This window comes from Garra rufa, chromosome 11, assembly GCF_049309525.1.
Source record: "Garra rufa chromosome 11, GarRuf1.0, whole genome shotgun sequence".
Lineage (NCBI taxonomy): Eukaryota > Metazoa > Chordata > Actinopteri > Cypriniformes > Cyprinidae > Garra > Garra rufa.
This window is the reverse complement of record NC_133371.1, coordinates 8,080,814-8,107,484: the sequence shown is the minus strand read 5'-3', so window position 1 is coordinate 8,107,484 and position 26,671 is coordinate 8,080,814. Positions and strand designations below refer to the sequence as shown.

The window sequence follows — 26,671 nt, the reverse complement described above, 5'->3', positions numbered from 1 at the left end:
AAAACACAAATCAAAAATCACAACAACAGTTTGCCAGAGGATAAAACACACAGTTTGTTAAAAGTAGCTTAAACTTCTATAAGGATGAAAGCACGGTCAGCTTTAAAATGCTTCATAATTTATTCCAAGCCAAAGTAGCATTATATCCAAAACCCTTTTTTCCTAGCTCTGTTCAAACCCGAGGAAATGTAAAATATAACACATCATTTGAACGCAATGTGTAGCCTACTTAAGAATTAGAAAAGCTCAGAGACAAATAAGATGGAGTAAGACATCATATGATATTCTTAGTGTGAGATCTAACTTTCCTTACAGCTATTAAATAAGTCATAGGCAGGTGTGTTTTATTAGGGATGAAGCTAAACTCTGTAGGACAGAAGCCCCCTACATAGTGCATGTGGCACTGTGTTTATGCTGCGAGTAATACAATGCAACACAACAAAACTAGATCACCTCCGTTGCAGTTAACATAGCTGATACAGTATCCATAGCACAAAATACCACTTCAGATGGATCAGAAGGCTCAAGCAGGAGGCTTGACTTGGATTCTGAATTACCGCATTAGCGTAGGGGAGAGCGGGGCACAACTTAACACTTTTTGAATTTCGCGTTTTATGTAAATCCATGTGGGGTTCAGAGAACAATTTTTATCCACATTATTTTCACACTTGTCTAGTACAAATATATCGCTTTGTTTCATATTTACAGTGTATACGTTTTTCGTTATTTACCTCAAAAGAAAGGAAGTGAAACGTGACAACATGCCCCGTAGGTGGGGTTCATTGTAACATCTGAGGGGCACGTTGTAACACGACCATATGACAGCTTAAAATGTTATCTGATCGAATGAAAATAATATACACAACAAACTAAAATATTTTGTCAGTAAAATACATGTGTTAACTTTTTCAAATAAAGTAATGACGTTTTTTTTTTTATAAAAATAATCTAATTTTGGAGTTTGACAATGAACACATCGCAACAATGCTTGGAACGGCCCTGATCGCAACACACAGCTGTACAGTAGTTCAAAACAATGTGGACAAATAGATGAAACACATTTAGACATTCAGAAGAACACTCAACTCCTCCACACACAGCTCTCATAGAACACCACACACATAAACCAGCCAAAATACTTTACATGCCTTGAAATAATAACTTCTGAACATTAAACATTGATTGCCAGTCTTTATTACACGGCTCTCTGGAATGCTTGATTCTGATTGGTCAGTTGAGACATTTGCAGGTTCGTTCTTTTCAAATAATAACCGCTCCAAAGTAATAACGCATAGCCGGTACTACTTGTATGTTTAAAATCCCTCCGCACAATGGAAAATTTCGACATTAATTTTAACATGTACGGTAAAAACAAAACGTTTGAACAGTGGATAGATTCGGACGAATCAAATGATGAAAATTGAACTACGAAAAACAAACAACGACAAGACACAGAGAGCTTACTGAGACTGAATTTGACAAAATAGAGCATGACAGCTACGAAGCCAACACACAAAAAAATACAGAATGGGCAATAAAACTTCTCAAAGACTGGCTAAAAGAGAAAAAAATGGAGACAGACTTCGACAAATATGAAGCAGAGGATCTTAAGGTATTACGATCATTTTATGCATCTGTTCAAAGTGCGAACGGTCAGACTTATTCAATAGCCAGCTATATGGCCATCAGGACGTACATCGTTTGAATGTTAGTCATGTGGTACTATATCATTTCGCGTAAGGATAAAAATGTTAATTTAAAACAAATATGCCAATAAAATGTTTCAAATTCATATTCATGTCCAGTTTTTTTTTTCCTTATGTGGCAAGTAGCCGTGTAATAAGTGGGATAATGTACAGGCAACCAAGATCACACTGTCGGGGCTTATTTCTGCGATAACTACCGGCTGCCTGTACATCATCCCCTACTTATTCACCTGTTTCTTGTGGTTTCTTATCAAAATCCCTATAAGTCAATAGTGTAAATTGCATCGCTAATGTCATAGAATAGCATAGTTTAATAACAGCGGGGCATATTGTCACACAGTGTTACAACGTTCCCCATCTGCGCCACTGGAGTTTAAAACAGGTTAGTGTCTTCTGCTGGTTTGTCAAGCATTAATAAACTCTAAATCTAAACTGATAAATAACAAATTGGAGATTAAAATAATAACAGTTTTGTCTCATTTTAAATGAATGCTAAAAACTGAAATGAAAAGTTTACTTCAGCCAGAAATGTACTTTTGCTATGGTAAAATAAATATTCAGCGATATCTTCAAAATGCTTTTGAATTTTAGCACTCTTTTTTTCTCTGCATAGTGTTGCTATGGCAACTGGTAAATACCATAAATTTGGTTATGCTAGCATGTGTGGAAATATTTAAACCACATGTGTTACAATTAACCCCGCGTTAGGTTGTGCCCCGCTCACCCCTACTAAACAAAGATTATTTAATGCAAAGCATAGCGCATTCTGTACATACAGAATACCATACAATGCATTTGGAAAGCCTTCAGATGCCTTCATTCTTTCTACATTTTATGTTGCAGCCTTATGTTAAAATGCCTTACATTATTAGTCTTATTTTTTGTTTATATTATACACTCAATTCCCTATAATGACAAATCAAACACCAAATAACTGTGAATAAATTTAAAACAAGAAAAAAATTTAAATGCATCAGGGTATCTCAGTGGCTAGATCCCTTGTTCATGTCCCTGTTAAGTCAGAGGGCTTTTCTGTATGGAGATGCATGATCTCTCTGGGTTGGCATGGGTTCTCCTTGGTTTCTCCCACAATCAGGATGTAGTTTTAGGAGGTTTTTCGGGCGATAATGTACTTGTTTATAGTTCAAATGTACAGTTTGTTAATAAAAATAATACCAATTTGAAAATTTGAATTGTCGTTTTCGGACATGTGAGCTCCAGATCGTCAGCGACTGGTCAGCGCTCATGAATCTGCATGAGAGCAGCCTCACCTCTGGCTCCGCTGGCTCTGATGTCTTTATAGTGATTAAACATGAGATATAATTAGTTTGGGGTAAATCTAACGGGCAGTCTTTGGTCTCATTAAACTATTATTTGTTCCAGAGCAAATAGTTTTAACAAAATCTCATTATGTTTATGTAAATTCACCGCTGTATATTAGAGCGCTGCCTTTGTACATTTGACTGAATTGCCTAGCAACTTTTATGATGGCTGTTGTTGTTGTTTATTAAGTATTATTATTCAATAAATAATATTTTATATAAATAGTAGTATTAAAAAAACGTGCGTGTGTTCGTGACGGTGATTTTAGGTACATTGTTCTGCCTGTAGATGGCAACAAGAGACTGTTTTACGAGTCAGAGGTAAAAACTTTTATACTGAAAAATTAGAAACGGAAGTTATTTTTAATTTCAACAACAGCTTGATGGTGGAAAGAAGTAGTTCTGCCCACTGCTCCGGTGTGTGTGCATGTGTTTGTTCACTTCTAACTGCTGTGTGTGTGCACTTGGATGGGATAAATGCAGAGGGCCAATTTCGAGTATGGGTCACCATACTTGACAATACGTCACGACTTTCACTTTTTTATTGTATAAATATAAAGTCCCTACTCTGTGCAAACTGGTCTATAAATGTTGAAGGTACTAGGGTAAGGGTTGGAAAACTTGCCAGTGTTTTATTGCATTTTTTTCTTTCTTTTAAACAAATTTGCAGAGTTTTTTGTTTGTTTGTTTGTTTGTTTGTTTGTTTGTTTGTTTGTTTGGTCATTATTGGAATGACTGGAATGTAGAACAATAATTAAAATAATAATTAGCTAATAATAATTATTTATTAAATTAATAAAATAAGCCTTTTTTTATTATTTAAAGCTTTCTGAATGCACTGTACACAACCTCAAAGATAACAGACATAAACTATAAACTCCAGAACTCCAAATATATGATGAAATAATATAATATAATATAATATAATATAATATAATAATATAATAATGAACAAAAAGAGGAGAAGCAAAGGCATTCAAGCGTTGTTTCTTGAGTTTTTGCCGCTCGGATGATGTTATTTCTGTTGTCTAATTGAATTGAGTCATGCTATGGTTGGCCATGACCCCAGTTACTCCTCCTTCACCCACATTATCTTTGAAGACGTGAGGAGCAAACTGACGGCTCTTCTATTTACTGCCTCATTCTCTTTATCTGTTTATTTTGATAGCTTTTGAGGCTGAGGCACATCCTTACTCCAGCTTCCTCTCTTCTGCAGACAGCATTCAAATCAAACCTCACACACGATTCGCCATCAGAGATGTTCATTCAGAAGGATGGTGGGTGACAAACACGGGTCAACGGATTGTACATGGAATGAAAGAGACAGAGAGAACACTCAAACCCACCCACATCCCCGTTTATGTTAAGGTACTGATGGAACCACTCTAATTGTCCATGCTCTAATTCAATCTCACCCCAATTTCACATATCTGAAGGAGAGCGGCTTTGGCAGAAAGCCTCCTCACTTTCCAGGGCCGGCCAGGCAATCAGCCGCGGTAATGGTTATTTAACATCCAATTTAAATTCTATCAATGAGATGTTATTAAGGGCAGACTCACTTTCCTGCTTTTACACAGCTGATGCTAATCGCCTCTCTCCCAATGTGTGTGTGAGAGAGATCTTCTCAGGCCAGTGCTCAAGGCTATATCATGCAAATTCGAGGGCCCGGATCAACCCACCGGCAGTGAGATTTGTGCCACTGAAAGACACACGGGTTACATTTGTATATATTCACTCGGAACCTGGAGACCAAAAAAACGTGGCATATAATTGTACTATAATTATTTAACCTTGTAGCTGTTAAACTGGATTATTCGTCTTGGCTTTTAGTAAAATTGCTTGTAGCGCAAGGTCTACAATGAGCCTCCGCTTGCCTCAAAAACATTTATATTTCATTTGGTGCTTCACCTTGCTTTTACTTCACACATTTATGAGGGAAAAATCAGTGTTTGAGAACAGAAATTGGTTTTATGTTGTTTGTGCATCAGTCCAAGCTTACTAAGGGCATTAGCTGATTTTACAGCCTCTCCGCAGTCATCTTGTTAATGTAAGTACTACCCATAGAAAAGAGAAATCACAAATTAAATTTGTTTCTCATGGCCTGCAATTGATATTAAATGGAAAGCAGACTTTTGCTGATATTGCTTCTCAGATTTTTCGTCACAGGCCATTTTTCTAAAGCTGTCTTCTTTTTCCTTGTTATTTATTATTTTATTTATGCTGATGTTTGCAGTTACAAAATCAGAGAGCTTCCCTATAATGGCATATGATTTGGGCAAACTGTGTGAGGACTTTCCTAAAAAGTAAGACTGAAGCAAGTGTACACCTCATTTCTGCTCTCCTCCAGCAGAAATGAACTCCTGCATTCTTTGGAACCATTGCAGCGCATTCACAGCAGACAAACACAAATGCCATTCTGTGATGATGCTTTGAAAACAAAATCAATTGAAGCAATTGAACCAAGCAAAACGGTGTGAAAGTACCCTTAAAATCATCATGAAACAACATTTGGAGCCCATTTTACTTCCATAACGTGGCATATAGTGCAGAGAGAAACAGAATATTAAATGATACAAATATGATAACTTGATTTTATGAATCAGCATTTGATTGAAAAGTGGCTGTTTCATATCCCTTCCTGAAATATTGCAAGCACCTGTTGTTATCATTTTTAAACATTATTCATGATGCCAGTGCTTATATCATGATGAAAGATTGTATTTTTCTTTGGAAACAGGTGCTTTGATAATCGCAAACAATAAGACCAGCTATACATGTTGATTGATTTCAATATAGCTTACCCTTACCAAAAATATGTATACTTTAAGTTTATTTTTATTAAGTATACTTAAGTAAAGGTCAAGTATATTTTTAAGTATACTTTATGTATTAAGTATACAAATATCAGTTTACTAGTAGTATACTTTTAAGTGTACTCTTTCAATACTCCTTGGGACTAAATAGGCCCACTTTAAGTATAACAGTAGTAAACTTTACATAACTAGTTTATTTCTATGTTTTCAGTTTGTAATGCAAGTATACTAAAAGTGAACTTATAGGTATACTAATAGTTTACTAATTATACACTTTTGATGAATTTTTAGTCCACTTTGAAGTATAGTCTCAGTAAACTGCTAGTTTAGTAGTTTTATACTGCAAGTATACTCGTAAGTTTTCTTTAAGTGAACTTTACATCATACTTTAAGTATACTACTATGTCCCTATTTAGGTATTAATTTGTATATATTTTGTTATATGAATATCTGAACAAAACATCAAAAGAAAGATCAGGGTATCTGCTTGTAAACAAAAACATTTAATTCTAGCTTCATGCATTCTTTTTATAAACACTTGAATGTGGGTTAGTTTCATAAATAAATAAACAACATTTTGAACAAAAAAAAAAAAAAAAGACTATTGATGATAATCCAAACGTAGATGGAGTTGATCAACACCCCAAAGCTCGACAGTCATTATTTCCTCTTCATGGGTGGACATTTTATTCCATAACGTTACACAGTTTTCCATATCTATGGTTTTGATGCTGTTTTATGTCTGATGATTGTGTTAGATTACATGTGGAAGCATCTGTTGTTTCGGTTTCTTCTTCACTTGTGTTTTGGAAATTCTGTTCAGAAGATATACAATAGCACCCCTAGCGTATAACAATGAAAACACAGTTTCTCAGAGCACAAGTAGAGCTCAACTATATTTAGACTTTTTCTAAATACAAGTCAAGTATACTTAAATGTCATTTTAGGTATATTTCTGAGAAGTATATAAAGCACATTTCTGAGAAGTAAATAAAAAGTAAACTGAAAGTATACTTTCCTATTTTAAGTTTAAAAGAAGTATACTAATAGCACACTCGAATAAATGTCTTATTCGTGAGGGTAGCAATCATTATACAATATCATTTGTCCACAGCCAGGAATCCAGAGAGCCGTTTTTAAGTCATAAGCAGGTGACTTTTTCCCGGACGACACTGCAAATTCACTTGTCTTTCCACCGGATCAAGTTTTTAATCATGAGATCTCAGCCGCAGGGGAGGTCTGGAGGGCATGAAGAAACAATTTGACACACCACAGAAAGTTTCTTGCTCTCTTTAAATTGTGCAATGTCAAGCTAGTCAGCTTTTTCAGTCTTTTGCTTTTACTTGTGAGACTGTTCGGAGTAAATAGGAAGAAAAGAGAAAGTTTTGATTTCATGGAGCATTTCTGCTCTCAGCATCCCCTCTAGAATTCACTCCCAGCAAAGCTGAGTTCAGCAACCTCGCCATGGATCTCCACTCATTACCCACACTCCACCTCTTGTGCCCCGCTCCCCATCTCTCGTATCCTGTCTGCCTCAAGCGTGCCCCCTCCATCCCTCCTGCTGGTTTGATGCTTCCATGTCTTACATTTTTTGATATTGCACCTTTTTCATGTCCTCTGCACTCCGCCTGTCTTTTCTCATACTGCATTTTTTTATTTGTCAACCGCTGAAACACACACTTTTTTTTTCTTTCCATAGTTTATGTCCAGAGGAGGAACTTTGAGCTCCAACTCAGTCTCTTGCCCCTCTATTACAGACAGCCAGCCATATAAAGTTATGAGACTCACAGCTTATTTTTAGAATAGCATTTCATCTGAAAAACAAGTGAATCATGGACCAGTCACAATCTCTCCATGTTCCTGCCTACATACCTGTACCCTGTTATTACTGTCCACCGATGAGTCGCTCTATCTAATTTTGAATGGATTGACTAAGAGTGTCCACGCAGTCTAAGACTGAATCAGAGTTAATAAGAGGAAGATAAAATTATGTTTCCTTCAATGAATTTAAAAATGCTTAATACAATTTATAAGTATGAAGGACAAGAAATTAGAAAAAAAAATTAACAACAACAACAAAAAAGTGTTCCCTCATTGGTATTTGCTGGATGTTCTCAGCTTGCTTCGCAATATTCTTAAAGCACTCCAAAAAATTTGCAGAGCTGATAAGTTGAGTAAGGTGTGTTTATTCAGGAAGACATACAAAGGCTGTATCCAAAATCACCCCCTATACCCTATTTTCTATTCCCTACATTAGTCCACTCATACAGTTCACTTAGAGGAGTGAATGAAAATGAGTGAGTGAATTCAGACGCTGTTTTGCTTGCATAGTTTAGTTCCAGTAGTAAGATTATCTGAGTAAGTACACTGTAAACCCTAATGTTGTCTTTACTTAAACAATCAAGTTATGTTGACTAAACATTACTTACAATGTTGTGTGTTGGTCCTGTTACTTAAAAATGTGAGTTAATTTAACTTATTTACCATCAAAATGCATTAACTTAAGATTTTAAGTGTTGTGAGCTCAAAATCATGATTAATCCTTAGAAAAAAAAAACATTTTCAAAAGGTCAGTTTCACAAATGTAGTCTTTTTCCTTTTTAAAAAATTATAATACCATGTGCAAGGTCTTTTCTCTTTTTTAAATCAGAAACAAATTGCTTCAGTTACAATTATTCACCATAATGGGAACACATTTGGGTTACTTATTTTTATTTATTTATTTTATTTTTTGTGACACTGGGTTTCACAGTTTGATTTTAATGCTTTTAAGCAAAGCTGAGGAGCTTCTACTCCCTTCGGAGAGGCGTGCAAATCATACGATTCCCCACATCCACATTCAGCTGTGGTGCGTGCATTATGGTAAACACAAGTGTTTTGCAAGAATTTTCTTTTTACGCTTGAACCATATTAACAGCACAAAGTATGCCAATCTTTATGTAATCCATATAGTAAACTAGTTTGTAAACTCTACAGAGAGCGCAAAATCACATTTCAAATACTAATAGCGAAAGTGCTTTACCGGAAATCTGACATATTATTATAGTTTGAAAATGGCCCGCGCTTACATGCTCACATTTCGCAGTTCTTTATTTTAATGTGATTGGACATGCAAGGAGTTCCGCCTAGCAACAAGAGAGCTGATTGGTCCTTTTGCCGTCGTCTGTTTTGTTGCTGACAAGTTTGAAGACAGATGTTTTTCTTCTATGTTCGGTAAGTAAATTATGTAAATGTTAATATAAAGTGACGATTTTGAGTGAAATATGCTTATTTAAGTCCCTGTGATACGTTTCTATAATAAAAGACAACACAGCCATGGTCAAACTTTGACAGCGTAGCCATCAAGTAACGTTAACTTATATGGATTTGAGATGGTATGATAACTGAGATATCAAATTAGTCTTTATTTGATTTGTAAAAACCGAAACATATTAGTTAATTCATTTAATCATAGTGTAATTGTGTATTTCTGTGGGAAAGAGCATGGCAGCCACTTCTGAGATCAATTAATCAACAAAATATTGTGCATAATGTTATCAAAGAATGAATGAAAAGTCGACAATTTTGACTTGTACAGAGCATTTGTAAAGTATGCACATTTAGTTTTATTTTTGGATAACGCTGTAAGACTACAATCTTAATTATAGAGTAATTTTTTTTTATTTTTTTTTAACTTATTGTTAAACTTATTATTTTCAACTTTTCTGTTACAGGTTACATGAGACAATAGCATGTGGAAATGTAAGTATTGTGTTTTTGACTCTGCAAGCATTTTTGTTCAGCAAAATAAAATCATGTGTTTTACAACAATTTTCTTTTTTTTTCTTCTTTTTTTTTTAGTGGTCTATTCCTTTAACATGATAAAGAAAACCAATTCTTAGCCTTCATTATTTACTAATTATTTATTAGCCTGTAAAGCATTTCTGTGTGGAAGCTAATGTGATTAGTTACCTGATGTTTCCCCCAAGGTTTGCATGGAGTTCAACAGAATTAAAGGCAAAAATCTAATGCAGGAATTCTAGAAAAACCTGGACAGACACCGTTCATGGACCTTTGTATAACCAAAAGGGGGTGTCCTGGTCAGCGCTTGTTGAACTTTTTACAGCAAATAAAGGTCAGTAGTTATTTGTCTTATTTAACATAACTTGAAGGATGGAAACCAAAAACGGAAATCCTCTCCTCATTTCCTCACCCGCAGTTGTTCCAAACCTGTATAAATTTCTTTGTTTTGCTGAAACCAAAGGAAGATATTTTGAAGGAATATTTGTGACCAAACAATTTTGGTGCAGCACTGACTTCATTAGTATTTCTTTTTAGTATGTACATGTAAGTGGTGCATCAAAACAGCTTGGTTTGGAACAAATTTAGGGTGAGTAAATGACAGAATTTTCATTTTTGGGGGAACTATCCCTTTAGAAGTATTTATTTTAACAATGTAATTTATTTATTATTTTCTCATATCAGTAATCTGCTATGTATGATAATCTAAAATTTAATTTATATCACATACCAATGCTTAAAATAGATTGATATTGAGTTTTTTGGCTTTAATAGAATTTCATGTTTTCATGTTTTAAAGTCAGCCCAGCCAACTGAGGTCCGAACCCTTGTTCTTCGGGGACTGCCTATCATGCTTGGAGATGATGATTCTTCTTTCTTCCAGTCATCTTTAGTAAGTAAATCTGTTCTTAAAAGGGATAGTTCACCCAAAAATTATTACCCCATGGTTTACTGACCCTCAAGCCATCCAATCAGAGTTATAATAAAATTTATCCTGGTTCTTCCAAGCTTTTTAATGAGAGTGAATGAGGGATGAAATTTTGAATCTCCAAAAATTCCATCCATCCATCATTAAACTGCCCAACAAGGCTCCAGGGGGTTTGTATCAGTTTGTTTAAGAAAATATCCATGTTGGATTAGAATTGGTGTTTAAAAAAAAAAAAGCGGGCATTCTGTTAAACATGCATTGATGATAAACCTTGGATTTCTGATCACAATACTATATTTATACCTCTTTTTTTCACTAGGTATCTGATCATCACAACACTATCCTTGATGTGCCAGTGGGGATCTTATTGGAGGACACTGATCTTCAGTCTTCCAATTCCTTGCATTTGACTTCTTCAGTTTGAATAATTATTGAAGGCCAAGTGGTGATGGACAAAGTGCAGGACCTCCCACAGGCAATCTGACTTCTCTTCGGTCTGATATACGCACTACACCTGAATTAACCAAGATCACTCACCAACAAGATTGATTTCATCTGGCGTGTACTAATGCCAATGGGACAGAATGCTTTCAAGCCAAGAGTGCAGTCTCTGGCAAACCAACTTTTTGCTTAAGAAATCACTGTGATACTTTAACATTCTTTGTTTTGAGTCTCCCCCCTCCCTTAATTTACTCCATTATCCATTTTATAAAGAATAAAAATAATGTTTAAATTGTTAAATGCAGAGTTCTACAACTGATGTGTCGGAGTTAATTTGGTATATTGTTACACCTCTGTAGTGTGGTTTTGACAGTAATAGCGTATTTCAGTATTGTTTTTGATGAAATTTTGGTGAAATACACAATATCCTGAGTATGTTTTATTTTAGTTTGCTATGTTTGCACAAAGCTTAAATAGTCAAATGCAATGTTTACATTAAAATAAATACTTGATACTTGAGTGAAGTATATATGTGACCCTGGACCACAAAACCGTCACTGGGGTATATTTGTAGCAATAGCCAAAAATACATTGTGTGGGTCAAAATTGTTGTTTTTTACAAAATTGTTGAAGTTAAGATCATGTTCCATGAAGATTTTTTTGTAAAATTCCTACTGTAAATATATGAAAATGTAAATTTTGATTAGTAATATGCATTAAGAGTTTAATTTGGACAACTTTAAAGGTGATTTTCTCAGTATTTTGATTTTTTTTGCACCCTTAGATTCCAGATTTTCAAATAGATGTATCTCGGCCAAATATTGTCCTATCCTAACAAACCATACATCAATAGAAAGCTTATTTATTGAGCTTCTATATGATGTATACATTTCAGTTTTGTAAAATTTAACCTTATGACTGGTTTTGTGGTCCAGGGTCACATATGTGCATAGAGTTGTACAATTGATGTACTGCACTAGTTTAATTTATTTTTACCACCTTAAGGTGTGGCTATAACTGATTTAGATTACTGTATAGTGTTAACTGTATTTTCATTAATATTGTGACATCTTGTCAATAAAAAAAATCAAAGATTAATTATGCTGTTCATTGTTTTATTTCAGTTCAGTTACTTTCCATGTTGAGTTAACTTAAATATATAAGTACATTTGAACATAATCGTTTAAGTACATTAAATAAGTACAAAGTTTATTGAACTGAACGATTTAAGTGTAGTCTACAAAACCGCAAAGTTAAATAAACTTAAATATGCAAGTTTTGGGAGACTCCATTACTCAATTAAATTGAGGCAACGAGTTTACTCAATCACTTTAGTCCAGTCAACTTATTAGGGTTTTCAGTGTATTTATCTTGAACTCTGTCACGAAATTATGTATATGTTATAAATAAACGTGCTGGACGGACGAGACAAGAGACAAGATTAACAATAAACACTATATTTAATATACACTTCGATATGCAGGCAGGAACAGGCAGGAGAATCCACACACGTAACATAAACAACGATTAAAGACCGACACTGAACTCAAGATACAAACAGACTTATAAAGGGTAACTAATAATTAAACACAGGTGACGGGGATCACACAAACGAGGACTAAACCAAATGATCACAAAATGACAGGGGGAAGACAAATGGGAGAAACCAATGACATGAACAGACATAACTGTGACATTACGCCCCCCTCCGAATAGGCGCGTCCTCACGCCGTAGAAAAAGAAAAAGAAAACAGAAAAGAGGGGTGAAAAAACAGAAAACTATATAATGGAGAAGGCAACCGAAGGAGGGGGACTAAAACAAAAGTCCAGGTGGCCAACAAAACAGTCCAAGGGGGCGATGACGGAGGGGGGAGCCAGGGAGGAAACATGAGGAATCTGGGGCAGGAGGAACCGACCCAGACCGCAGCCATGATGACGGCCCACTGTGGAGCCGACGGAGGGAGGAGCCATGGTGGAAGAAGGGATGCCGACTCCATGGGGCCGACCAACAGAGGCGGAGCAGGTGGAGGAGGAGCCCGAGGCGGAGCCGGAGAGCCGAAGATCCGAAGATCCAGGGTGACGCCGAGGATCCGGAGGACCAAGGTGGAACCGTAGGCTCTGGGGACCGAGGTGGAGGCGGAGTTCCGGAGGTCCGCGGCAGAGCCGGAGCGACAGAGGATGGAGGCTGTGCCGAAGGGAGGGAGGAGTCCGAAGGAGCCGGTGGGACGGCGCGACGAGGCACAGCCGGAGGAGCAGAGTCCTGAGGGGACGGAGGGACGACGACTGACCAGGGCGGAGCCGGAGAGACGATGGAGCCCGGTGGAGCTGGTGGACCTGGTGGACCGACGGGCGACAGTGGAGAGGAGGGCGTCGAGAGCCGTGGTGGAACCGCAGGGTCGAAGGGCCGAGGCGGAGTCCTGGACTCGGAGGCTGGAGGCGGAGCAGAGGGATCCCCCAGCCTAGACGCTGATGGAAACTGGCAGCCCCGCGGCGAGCCCACTGCACAGATGTTCGGCTGAGGGTGAGCTGAGGGGCTGTCAGGGGACAGCGGTGGCAAGACAGACATGGATGTGGATGACAGAGGGTGGGTGGGCGGGAATTCCAGACAGACAGGAAGATCATAACTGATGGATACTTCAGAGAAAAAGTCAATTAAATCCCCAGAGTGTGGTCCAATCTCACCCTCAGCAGTGGTGCAGTGGGCAGGGCTCTCTATCGCCCTCTCTTGCTCCACGTCATACTCCACCGTCGCGGATGTTGCAGTCGGCTCTTGCACCTGGTCAGATGGCTCAGGCTTTGGCTCTGTCGCTCTCGGCTCTGGCTCCCCATCTGCAGTGGGCTCGGGCTGCAACTCCGCTTGTCGGGGTGATGGTTGGCTGGGTTCTGGGTCTGGAGTGGGGCTGGCATCCTCTTCAATGAAGTCGATGGTCCAGGATGATTTGCAGGACGCCAACACCCACTCGATGTAATCCGGCAGGCTCTCTTGAGGACCCTCCCCGGATAGCAGCGCTTTGGTGGTGGTGTTCAGTCCGATGTAGTAGAAGTTAAAGAGGCTGCTATCCGGGAAGCTGGAATGGTTTGCCAGGAGGAGATAGTCACGGGTGTGGTCCTCAAGAGAGCGTTCCCCCTGCCTCAGGAGGATGAGGAGAACTGTGGGGTCCATGATGAACAAATGGGTAGAAAAAAATAAAACACTGAGAAAAAACGAAAAAATAAACGCAGGGAAAGGTGCCTGAAATTAACTGTTTCGGTCGGTCTTTTCTGTTATAAATAAACGTGCTGGACGGACGAGACAAGAGACAAGATTAACAATAAACACTATATTTAATATATACTTCGATATGCAGGCAGGAACAGGCAGGAGAATCCACACACGTAACATAAACAACGATTAAAGACCGACACTGAACTCAAGATACAAACAGACTTATAAAGGGTAACTAATAATTAAACACAGGTGACGGGGATCACACAAACGAGGACTAAACCAAATGATCACAAAATGACAGGGGGAAGACAAATGGGAGAAACCAATGACATGAACAGACATAACTGTGACAGTATAAACCCTAGTTAAACAATTAAATAATCAATTTACAACAAATTTGTAGCTGTGTTGTACGCTGTATTATGCCTTGGATGAGTGCATTGTAAAATGAACGGATGGATGGTTCACCAGCAGGCGCCATCTTCTGGCAAGACGCAATAATTAAATTGGTGCACGACTCTCACAGTGCATTATGGGTTATCTCTAGCCGTTGAGTGTACATTAGTTATACACTCATTTTTGCAGTGCATTGTGGGATTGAATGAGTGCACTCGAGAACATCCACTATGGTTTCAAGCACCACTAAAAATGTCTGTCCCCTCAAACAGCGCCCTGTTTGAGGGTATAGGGGACAATTTCGGATAGTGTGTAGTGTTGAAGATTCTCCAAGATCAGGATTGAGAAACACAGATCTAAATACCAAATGACACTTACTTCAACAGAACACAGCCACTGCCTGATGGGGGCGCTGTCCAGAACACCTGTATCCTGGTCCTTCTGCGTGGGGTGCTTTCTGTCACTGCTGGAGGGCAGTTTGTCATAAACTGTGTGTCTTCCTCATCAATGATCTGCAAAATGAACAAACCCACACTCATCAATTAATGTGTCTGAATTACATTATTTTTTACCTTCCTTTCATGCAAGACACATTCAAATAAAAACCTTAAAACACAAAACACTGTAAGAATTTCACCTATTTTTATCTGTCAAAATGAGTGTGCTTCTATGTGTGCAGTGAGTTATGCCCTGTAGTCTTGTGAGGTCAGTGGTAATACCCACAATTCCCCTTCAGACATCATCCACACAATAACCCAAAGAGCAATAACACAGGGGATGGATTTGATTTGACATGGAGAGCCACACGTGGAGGTCAATGTACTTCATCTACAGCAAAACCCTGTCGGTGGCATTTCTTGCCCTACAAATCAACTTTCAGGGAACTTATTATTAATGTTTTAAATTAATGAACTCATTTTAAATATTTCACAACTATTCATTGTGTCTGAGAAACACACAGAAACAGTTAGGTAGATGATTCAATGACTAATTATTCAGGATGTCCAGAGGCTATCAGAATCGCTCAACATCAACTCTGTGATGTTGGTGGGTTTCCTTCTATGAACTGCTTGCTTAGGTTCTTCCACAACATTTGAATTGACTCAGCAATTCCAAAACATTAACTTTGTTCTTCTTTAAACATTCATTGGTAGAATGACTTGTGTGCTTGGGGTTGTCTTGCTGCTGAACCACATTCTCTCAAGACTCCTGATGTTTTTTTTCCTTTAGACTTTGCTGGTACAATTCAGAATTCATTGTTCCATCAATGACGGCAGGCTGTTCTGGCCAAGATGCAGCAAAACAGGCCCAAGCCATGATACTACCACCACCGTGTTTCACAGATGAGATAGGATTCTTAAGCAGGAATGCAGTGTGTTATTTTTTCCCCGAACATAATAGCTTTTCATTTGAACCAATAAGTTCTATTTTGGTTTCATCCATCCATTAAACCATTCTCCAGTAGTCCTCTGGCTTGTTTACATGATCTTTAGCAAGCCATTTTCCTTTTGGAGAACAGTGGCTTTCTTCTTGCAACTCCATTGGTTGCTCAGTGTTCTCCTGATGGTGGACTCATGAACATTAACATTAGCCAATGTGAGAAAGATCTTTAGTTGCTTAGAAGTTACCCTGGGAACTTTTGCAACCTCGCAGACTATTACACGTTCTGCTTTGGAGTGATCTTTGTTGGTCGTCTGCTTCTCAGGAAGGTAACAGTGGTCTTGAATTTCCTCAATTTGTACACAATCTATCTGACTGTGGATTTGTGGAGTCCAAATTCTTTAGAGATGGTTTTGTAATCTTTTCTAGCCTGATGAGCAACATCAACTCTTTTACCAAGGTCCTTAGATCCCTGTTCTTTGAATAAAACAGGTCACATACTGACATTTGATAGTCATTGCACTGACTGAAAACACATCTACACAGATGGACTCTAATTTCACCTTTAAATGAACTGCTAATCCAAGAGATTCACATACTTTTGCAACATACAGATATGGAACACTGAATATTTTTTCTCAATAAATAAATGACCAAGAAAATATTTTTTTTCTCTCACTTGTTTAATTGGATTCTCTTTGTCTACTTTCAGGACTTATATGAAAATCTGATGACGTTTTCGGCAGTTTAACAGGTGTCACCTGTGGAAAGAGTCATTGAAAAATCCCAACCACTAATGCAGAGACTGCTAAAGTAGTTTGCTTGGAACGTCCAAACACAAACGAGATAAAAGTCCCAGTGCGGACAGCCCATTGTCCAGTCAGTAACTACAGCTGTTCTAAAAGACATTTTACCAGAGGTCAACTGATTGATTGGTTTTGCAGATTAATCAGCACCAATAACCAATAGCGGAAACAGTCAGTTATCAACAAAAATCCATTCTGATAGTTTTGCCAGGTTGTGTTTGTTGCTGGACCAGCTGAGAAGGGTCTGCTGTCATTACACTATGGAGCAGCCTGTAGATGCAGAATCACTGACGCCTAGCAGAGTTTGTTTTGACACGTGAATGCATGCTGCACAGAGCACACTTCAGATGCAGATTTCAAACATTGACAATGAAATGGTGTGTATGCAACACAGTAATGTATGTGTTTTCCAATATATAGTAATTCATTGGATGCTAAATTAGTGGAGACCAGCAGCATGTTTGCTATTAAGGCTGAGAGGATGCTTAACTGTAGTTCCTCAAGAAGTTATGATGATTGTTACCATCTATTTGCATGATCCAGGTGGTTACTTTCATGCATTCGTTGAAAAACGAATTTAAATGTTCATGCAAACCACAGAAACATATTTGATTAGACAGAAACACATTCGATTCCAGGTTTTTTTTTTTTTTTCTTGTTTTTTATTACTCTAATACATGTTTTGGTATTTTGATTAGATAATTATAGTGTTCTTGCAAAAATAGTTTCATGGCCAGTAAAAAAAAAATAATAATTTGGCCGGTAAATTTTGTCATGTCACCAGCCATTGGCAGGTGTGGCAAAAAGTTAGTTTTAGGCCCTGATTATACAGTATGTATAAATTGCATTTCTATGGAGCCCCTAAAAGGTCATGGTGGTGGAAAAATTTTAGGGGGTGGTGAAAAAAAATCAGGGTGGGTAGAAAAAAATTGGGGTGGGTAGAAAAATCTGGCTTAATTTTCATTTTTTTTCCGTTTGTCAGACAAAATATAATAGTAATAATAAGTGTTTTAGAATGTCCCAGAGCTGTGCCTTGAATGTAAAATTGACTGTATTTCATTATACTTGAGTCCAAGTTCAAAATAAAGCTCTATGAACCGCTCCATTGTGAACATTTGGAGCTGTATGAATCACTGCAAGCTGTAAAGTAAACAGGAAGTGTTTGTCTGAACTCAACTGGTTTTGCGAGGGAATGCAAAACATCTTTGCGAGAGAACGCAAAACATCTTTGCAAAGGGAACGCAAAAAAAATGTAAAATATATTTTTCCCACTACCCCGTTTTTTTTTTTTAGACCCACTCAAAAAAAAATTCACCACCCCGATTTTTTTTCTACCCACCCTTAATTTTTTTTCCACCCACCCCTAAATTTTTTCCACCACCATGATCTTTTAGGTACATTTCAATGTTTTTCTAACAACTTAAAATAATATCTATGCTAGGTAGGTACAATAGTAAATTTAAAGTGAATTTAATTACATTGGAGGGTTGGCAGAGATCTTAACATCTTAGCTGTCTGTGAAAAAAAAGCTGAATGCATATATGTGTACGTATGTGCTTTTGTCTCTATGACTCCTCAAGAGCATCCTGTGTTATCTTCAGCTCTGAGAAGTGTTTGGGTGACCTTTGTCCTCGACTGCCTGACCTCCACCATTTGGGTGACTGATGGCGAGCAAGCTGTCGCAGCTGAAACAATGAAATGTATTGTCAAACAAACCCGAGCAGCCGGTCAAACGCTTTAGAGCAACAGAGCATGATGCCATTCATTTTATGTGAAGTTAAAGTCTGTGTAAAAACCGAAATGGTGCAATCCCAAAGAAGTTTCTGTGTTTTCTATTACAAAATCTATTACCAACCAGATAAGAAATACATGTGATTGCTGTATAATAATTTTCTCCTAATGCTTCCTCTTATTTATTTTGATGCTGAACCACCAATTGTCTTGTTGTGTTGCCTCATACTCCTACATTGTGGATTTAAAGCTTTGTTCCAGTTGGTGGTCCAAGTACTGGTACGAGCTAATGTAAAAAATAAATTCTCTCCTGTCAAAATAATGCCTGTGACTGCTTTAAGTAAAATATGTACAGTTAAAACCATAGCAGGGATATTGTTCAGCAAGTACCACAACATTATTACTCACTCTAACGAGAACAAGATGCACAACCTGCAATACATTTCTGTTTGCTGGAGTGTTGTTTAAAGTGCATGTTGTTATCAAGTCCAAAGAAAAGCCGTCAGTCAGTAAGTAGCAGTGCCAGCTTACCTCCCCGGAGGACCCAACAAAAAGTGCTTTTAGAGCAGTCTCAGAAATGGCTGAGAAGGCGCATGCTCACAGATTTTAAATAAGCTGTACTTCAAATAACCCTAGTTGCAAAAGGTTTCTCTGGAGGCACAGCAAGAAAACAACAAAAAAGCCAGGCCTTATTGGGCCGTATCAACCTTGAAGGCTGACGAACAAGTGAGAGAGAGAGAGACGGAATGCTGCTCTAAGTGACTGTCACTCCAGGCACTGAATCCAAGCCAGTGAGCCGCTCCAGAGAGACTGTTCCTGAGGTGGCTGGATTGATACGACTGCCTCTCCCGCCAGATGAGTGTGAAAGAGACCCGAGTCTCCCGAGCAAGCCTGCTTTCACCTTCATCAAAGCCCAAAAAGAGGAAAAAAATTATATATAAAGAAGAAAGAGCAGAAAATATTGATAAATACAATAAAAAAGTTCCTGCTTTATGGAGCCAGTTCACAATAAAATATAGAAACTGTCAAAAAAGGAAGGAACTATGGAGGAACAAAGCAGGTCTGACTCTGTGTGCAGTGTTTTTGAGAACGTTCATTACGTTAATTTTTCACCATTCAAAAATATACGAGTGACGTCTTGGGTATTTTATAGTCTTTGACTACAAATATGTCAGTAAAGTGTACAAGTCAGTGGTTGATTGTTAAGAGTGTAATTCCTACTTTATGACTTCTACAGGTCATTTGTTTACATTTAATCTCTGACAGATTTTTATAATTGAATAGACCGTTTTGCATGTGATTACTCACATTATGAAATAGGTTTAAAAGCTGACAACAAAAGTAAACACTATTTGACTGAGAAACAACCAGTTTTTGCAAACTGTAAGCAACTAAACTCAATATTTAGCACACATGCCAAAACATGTGCAATTTGCATATTGATTGCTTATAAGTAATAAAAAATTCTATTCTGGTGTGAACAAGAAAATAATTATTCTGTGATCTGAACTTTTTGTTTTGAGGGGGAAATGCAAACTGTGCCAAAGCTGTAATACAATTATTTGATCTCCTGCTGATTTTGTACATCTTCCCACTGACAAAGAAATAATCAGTCTATAATTTAAATGGTAGGTTTATATGAACAGTGAGAGTCAGAATTTAGAAAATGTAGAAACATTTAGAAAAACGCTTTTCAAAAAAGTTATAAATTGACAGTGATGGGCAAGCTACTTGGAAAATGTAGTGAGCTAAGCTAACAGTTACTCCTCATTAAATGAAGCTTAACTACACTAAAGCTACAGCCTTGGGTAATGTAGCAAGCTAAGCTACAGCATCATGACAAAAGTAGTTCACTACATCTAAGCTATTTTTTTTTTTTACATTTCATTTTTCTATTGAACCAACATCATACCAAATCAATGCTCTCTCAGTGATCAATTCAATTGTCAGTCATACAGGCATACAAGTTAAGTTTAATTGTTTATTCAACCACTCTTCCAAACCAATTTGGCAACAAAAATCAGTATCATGTACAGGGCTGGATTAATCTCATATTTTGGGGGGTTGAATTCTTTCTTGAAAAAAATAAAAAAATAAAAATGGCACCAGTTTCAGAATATTAAATGAATAAAACAGGGAAAACATGAAATTCCACAACAAATCCTTTAACTTTAACCTTATTCAATGATGAAATAAATAAATAAATACATTTGCCTAAACAATCCAAAACAAATTAAATGCGAAACTGAAAGTAAAGTTGGGCTTATGTAGACTACCTCTCTTGCCACAAATACAAATGATCCATTTCTGCAATGTATTTGAAGCAAAATTATTATGCATTGGGTAAGCTTTGTACTTCATGCACGTCGACGGAAAATATCATGATGAGCAAAAATGTGCCACAGGACCGGTGGTCACGCTGAACTGCATGTAATACACACTAGCGTAACTTTTGGGTGACTGTGTTTTATTTTTAAATGAACAGCTGCAGTGATAGTGTGCGCATAATAAGACACCGGCGCGATCAAACAGCTGAATATCATATTCTGTCATTTTGGTCATAGTAAAGGCATAATTCGATACTGCAAAGTCCAAAGCAGTGAAGTATCACGAATATTAGCAAAGATTATTATAATTTGTTTGTTTTTGCTAAGAACGAACCGAAACATTTTGCCTTTCGCCATGAATTTGACACCCGCTCCCACAGACCCACTCCCCATCTCCTACTTCTGAGGTTTGAGATCTTCCCAGAGCACTAGCCTGCTTCAAAGACTAAAATCAAGGCGCCCATCACTAGTTCTAATAATACATTTTGCATTGCAGATTATACAGTTTTCTGTTGCTATGTGGGCGCTCAGTTTTTTTTTTCTGACATTTAGCTAAAATATAAAGATTCAGCGCTTCACGTAAGCAATTTGGTTGCGTCGACAACAAATGCTAGACTAAGACACACTTTTCTCATCTCAAATGCAAAAAAAAAAACCATTAGCCTTTATAAATACAGTGCTGTGTTATAAATACAGAAAACATGTACATTTCAATCAACACGTCTTTATTTACCTCAAGTCTCCAAACACGCTGAGATGCTTCAAACTGCGCGCCACACTGCATTCACGAAATAGGCGGGAGGAATAATACGGTTTGACTGACAGCTTAACGAGCCAATGGCGTCACGAGGTTTAGTGGCGGTGGCGTCGCTTACTGACCCAGGATCAGTGATCCGTATCAGTTATATTTCCAATTTGAGCTTAAAGTATAGAAAAATATATAGCTTGTAGCTTTTGCAGACGCTACCATGCTACTTGAGCAAAATAATAGCTTAGCTACTGAAAAGCTATTTGATTCAGAAAACAGCGACGCTACCACCACGCTACTGAGAAATGTAGTTAAGCTAGTAGCGTCCCTACTTGTAGCGACGCTACTGCCCAACACTGTAAATTGATTTGAATTTTAATGAGTGAAATAAGTATTTGACCCCTTCGCAAAACATGACTTAGTACTTGATGGAAAAACCCACTCCTTTTTTGTCCCACTCCTCTTTGCAGATCCTCTCCAAGTCATTAAGGTTTGGAGGCTGATGTCTGGCAACTCAAACCTTCAGCTTCCTCCACAGATTTTCTATGGGGTTAAGATCTGGAGACTGGCTAGACCACTCCAGGACCTTCAGGTGCTTCTTCTTGAGACACTTCTTTGTTGTCTTGGCCGTGTGTTTTGGGTCATTGTCATGTTGGAATACCCATCCACGTCCCATTTTCAATGGTTCTCACCCCAGATTTGACGTCACATGTTGATGCGGTGCAGTTGTCCTGTCCTCTTAGCAGAAAAACAGCCCCAAAGCATAATGTTTCCAGCTCCATGTTTGACGGTGGGGATGGTGTTCTTGGGGTCATAGGCAGCATTCTTCCTCCTCCAAACACGGCGAGTTGAGTTGATGCTAAAGAGCTGGATTTTGGTCTGATCTGACCACAACACTTTCACCCAGTTCTCCTCTGAATCTTTCAGATGTTGATTGGCAAACTTCAGACGGCTGTACATGTGCTTTCTAGAGCAGGATTTCAGTCCTTCACGGCGTAGTGTGTTACCAATTGTTTTGTTGGTGACTGTGGTCCCAGCTGCCTTGAGATCATTGACGAGATCCTCTCGTGTAGTTCTGGACTGATTCCTCATCGTTCTCATGATCATTGAAACTCCACGAGGTGAGATCTCACATGGAGCTCCAGACCGAAGGAGACTGACAGTTATTTTGTGTTTCTTCCATTTGTGAATAATCGCTCCAACTGTTGTCTTCCTCTCACCAAGCTGCTTGATGATGGTCTTGTAGTCCATTCCAGTCTTGTGTAGGTCTACAATCTTGTCCCTGACATCCTTGGACAGCTCTTTGGTCTTGGCCATGGTGGAGAGTTTGGAATCTGATTGATTGATTGCTTCTGTGGACAGGTGTCTTTTATACAAGTAACTCCCTTTAAGAGAGTGCTCCTAATCTCAGCTTGTTACCTGTATAAAAGACACCTGGGAGCCAGACATCTTGCTGATTGATAGAGGATGAAATTATTATTTCATTCATTAAAATGCAAATCAATTTATAGATTTTTTTGAAATGCGTTTTTTTTATACATATTTTTTATTCTGTCTTTCACTGTTAAAATAAAACAACCATTAAAATAATAGACTGATGATTTCTTTGTCAGTGGGAAAATGTATAAAATCACTGTAATCACTGTAAACGCAAGTTTCCTATTTGAGAAAGGGAAAAACAAAATGCATAAGGCAGCTACGTAGGCAGTGTGAAGCTAGACAACTTTTTGGAGGAGATCCAGAATCATGTTTCTGTTCAAACTCTTTAAATCTGCTGTTGTGTCATTTCTCCAAGCATCACATTGAACAAAACTTCTGCAAAGCAATTCATTTTCCTCACGTTTGTCCTTTAGGTACTCCTGGGGGATTCGGAAATATTATATTTGCAGTGCCTTCATCATCTTTGAATTTGAATACGGTCCTGTGTTTCCTCGACAGACTCCCCTCACAGAGCCACACCGCACATCATCCATTCAAAGAAACCCAAGGCTGGCACTAATTAACTATGGCACAAAATCAATTTCAAGAGCAAATAAAAAACCCCTAAAAAAAAGAAAAAGGGTGTCTGCCAGCTGCTGAGAATAATAAGAAACGAAATAATAAATGCAATAGTCCTCCAGGTTGGTTCTGGAGGTTAATGGGGAGGTCGGTACTTGTGGTCATGAATCAGCAGGGCTTCTGAGGGAACTCTCTTCAGTGTGCCGATGCAAAAATGTTGACCATACCACAGTGCTATTAGATTAGGTTTTATCATGGCACTCAAAAAAAATACCATTGCATTTGAATGGTATGCAAACATTTGCAACATATTTCCCGAAAATAAATTCGCAAGACCCAAAAACATTATAACCTAGTGCCATGGTACCAATGTCCCAAATTCAGTACACATAACAGAGCACTTTTGGTAGATTTTGTATTGTATCTTCTAAGACCATTGACCCAAAACAGTATGGTGTAAAAATAAGAGTACAACTTGCTTCTTCAATAAATAAGCTACAGGTAGTCCAAAATGCAGCTGCTAGAGTCCTTACCAGATCAAGAAAATATGATCATATTACCCCAATTTTACAGTCTCTGCACTGGCTACCTATTAGGTTCCGTATCACTTACAAAATACTACTTCTTACCTATAAGGCCCTTAATGGTTTAGCTCCTGCATACCTAACTAGTCTCCTACTACGCTACAATCCCTCCCGCTCCCTAAGGTCGCAAAACTCTGGACTTTTGGTAGTACCTAGGATAGCAAAGTCCACTAAAGGAGGGAGAGCCTTTTCTCATTTGGCTCCCAAACTCTGGAATAGCCTTCCTGATAACGTTCGGGGTTAAGACACACTCTCTATGTTTAAATCTAGATTAAAGACTCATCTCTTTAGCCAAGCATTCACATAATGTATCTCATAACGTTGTAATTTCAGTTACATCTGATCAAATGCACATTAATATTCTTCAGCTTGGGCTAAACACATCATTTTTGTTTGTTTGGAAGTTGGAACAGCAGCTACGCTAATTATTTCTCTATTTGTTTCTCTGTCTCTGCCACAGGATTTCCATCCCGTGGTAACTAGGATTTACACAAGATTCAGTCTGGATTCAGAAGAAGAGATGATGCCAACCCCTCAGAGGACCGCAGATGATGCCAGCCTTGAAACAACATACAGCACTACATAATTTTCCTACAAGTTTGATTACAGCACATAATCATTGCAATTAGTGTTCATCATCTGTTTGATTACACAGTTACTGATTTTAACATTTATATCATATGTACATCGACTTAACATACAGTATTCACCACTAATAAGCTACTAAATATATTGTAGTAGCCTACACTTTTGTACAGTTGCTTTGCAACGATTTGTATTGTAAAAAGCCCTATACAAATAAACTTGAATTGAATTGAATTGAACTTGTCAAAAACCAAATACTGTTAATGTTTAAACCTCTTGTCTCAAAACAGATCTCATCTTGTGAAACTTTCCCGAAGCACTTAAGACCCCTAGCATTAACACCAGTCTCTCCCAGCTAAGTGGTAAATGCAGCAGAGGGGTAAAAGGTGAGACTGACCGGAGAAGTCAGTATGGCAGTGCTCTCACTCATTAAGGACAGAGACAGGAAGGTGGGCTCTCTGGGGGGATGAGCAAAAAGAACAGAGACAAGGAAGGAGAAAGGAGTAGTGAGGGTGTCTCTGCAAGGCGCCGACCTTTCCTTCAGCCCTCCACAGCTCACATCCCTTTGGGAGTGCTGCCTACGTGGGCATGTTTTAGCCTGAGTAATTACACCAAAAGCCGTCATCGCTGACCCTATTTCAGTTAATTACACAGAAGATTCAGGCATAATAAATTCTGTTTATGACTACAGGACAAGGTCTCATTTTTAATGGCATCTGCTACGACCAGCATTAATGTTGCTCATACTTAAGGCCAGGTATTTAAACGCCCCCAATCTCAGCCTCGACACACCCACTGACCGCCTAGAGTCTGCCTGATGACCAGCCAATGCATACTGCACAAATAAATTTGTACTTTCTTGGACTGGATATCTTCGATCTGATTGGCTGACTTTATATGCCGTGTAAGGAAGCCACACGGGTGAGTAATACTAGTAAAGCAGCCGCTGAAACAAGGAGCATTTTAGAATGAGAAAAGTTCATGTCTATACTTAACACTTTTTTTTTGACCAGCAGCTATTCATATTACAAAGTCTACACGTTTTCTTCCATTCTTCCCTGTAACACACCATTCCTTCACTCTAGGTGACCCTAGTTCCTTGCTTGCAGTACTTTCCTATCCCATCCCAATTTTTCTCTCTACCTGCTTTGTGTGTGTGTGTATATATATATATATATATATATATATATATATATATATATATATATATAATAAAAATAAACACCACTTAAGCCCTGTTTGAATGGGACTAACTGCCCCAGAGGATGTTAGAGAAATTAGTGTTTCACAGATGTACTTTGCAATTTTAATCCCATCAGAATCTGCCCAATTTTTCTTACACAACCTCTATTAAAATTCCATCGCAAATTGCCTGCTGTTTTTCGGCAATCTCAAAGGTCCTCGGAGAAATCTAATCCCACCCAAATTACTGATATATTATATCCCAATGCTTCTCCTCATGTTTTTGACAAACCTGAGCTACCGTTTGCACACTCTGATGCACATTGCGGAGGGCATACAACAAAAAAAGTAACGTATTAAAATTATTTTAAAAAGCCAAATCACAGAAACTTGGCCACTTTAATACAAACATTAGGTATATATACATTTTTTGATTTCTCTGCTCATTTATGTGGGTTTTCCTATAAGCAGTCTCTTTTATAAAGTGATGTGAAGTTTATTTATTTATTTATTTATTTATTTATTTATTTATTTATTTAATAAATTAAAATAATTAAAGGCCATATACGTCATACAGGTTATATAATGCATTCAGCTACAGCACATGACCTTCTTTAATGCCCACATTCTACAAAAACTTCTTTAAGAAAGATCTTAGCATCCGAAATGACAAAATCACAGATGTCAAGCAATAAGAACTATAACTAGTCCCATCCTAATAGGACGGTAGACCTAT

General features: G+C 37.9%; 1 protein-coding gene and 1 long non-coding RNA gene across 2 annotated transcripts in view; one reads left to right on the top strand and one right to left on the bottom strand.

The window, feature by feature from the left end:
- Positions 1-26,671, bottom strand: part of LOC141346199 (spondin-1-like) — a 42,805-nt gene that overhangs the window by 13,337 nt on the left and 2,797 nt on the right. Inside the window, exon 3 of the mRNA XM_073851106.1 lies at positions 14,973-15,106. Coding sequence (XP_073707207.1) covers positions 14,973-15,106 — 134 coding nt within the window. The remainder of the gene's footprint in view (positions 1-14,972; positions 15,107-26,671) is intronic.
- LOC141346067 (uncharacterized) lies at positions 8,232-12,088 on the top strand. Its single transcript, XR_012357134.1, has 4 exons — positions 8,232-9,582; positions 9,810-9,955; positions 10,421-10,513; positions 10,869-12,088. It is a non-coding gene; the product is annotated as an uncharacterized lncRNA (long non-coding RNA).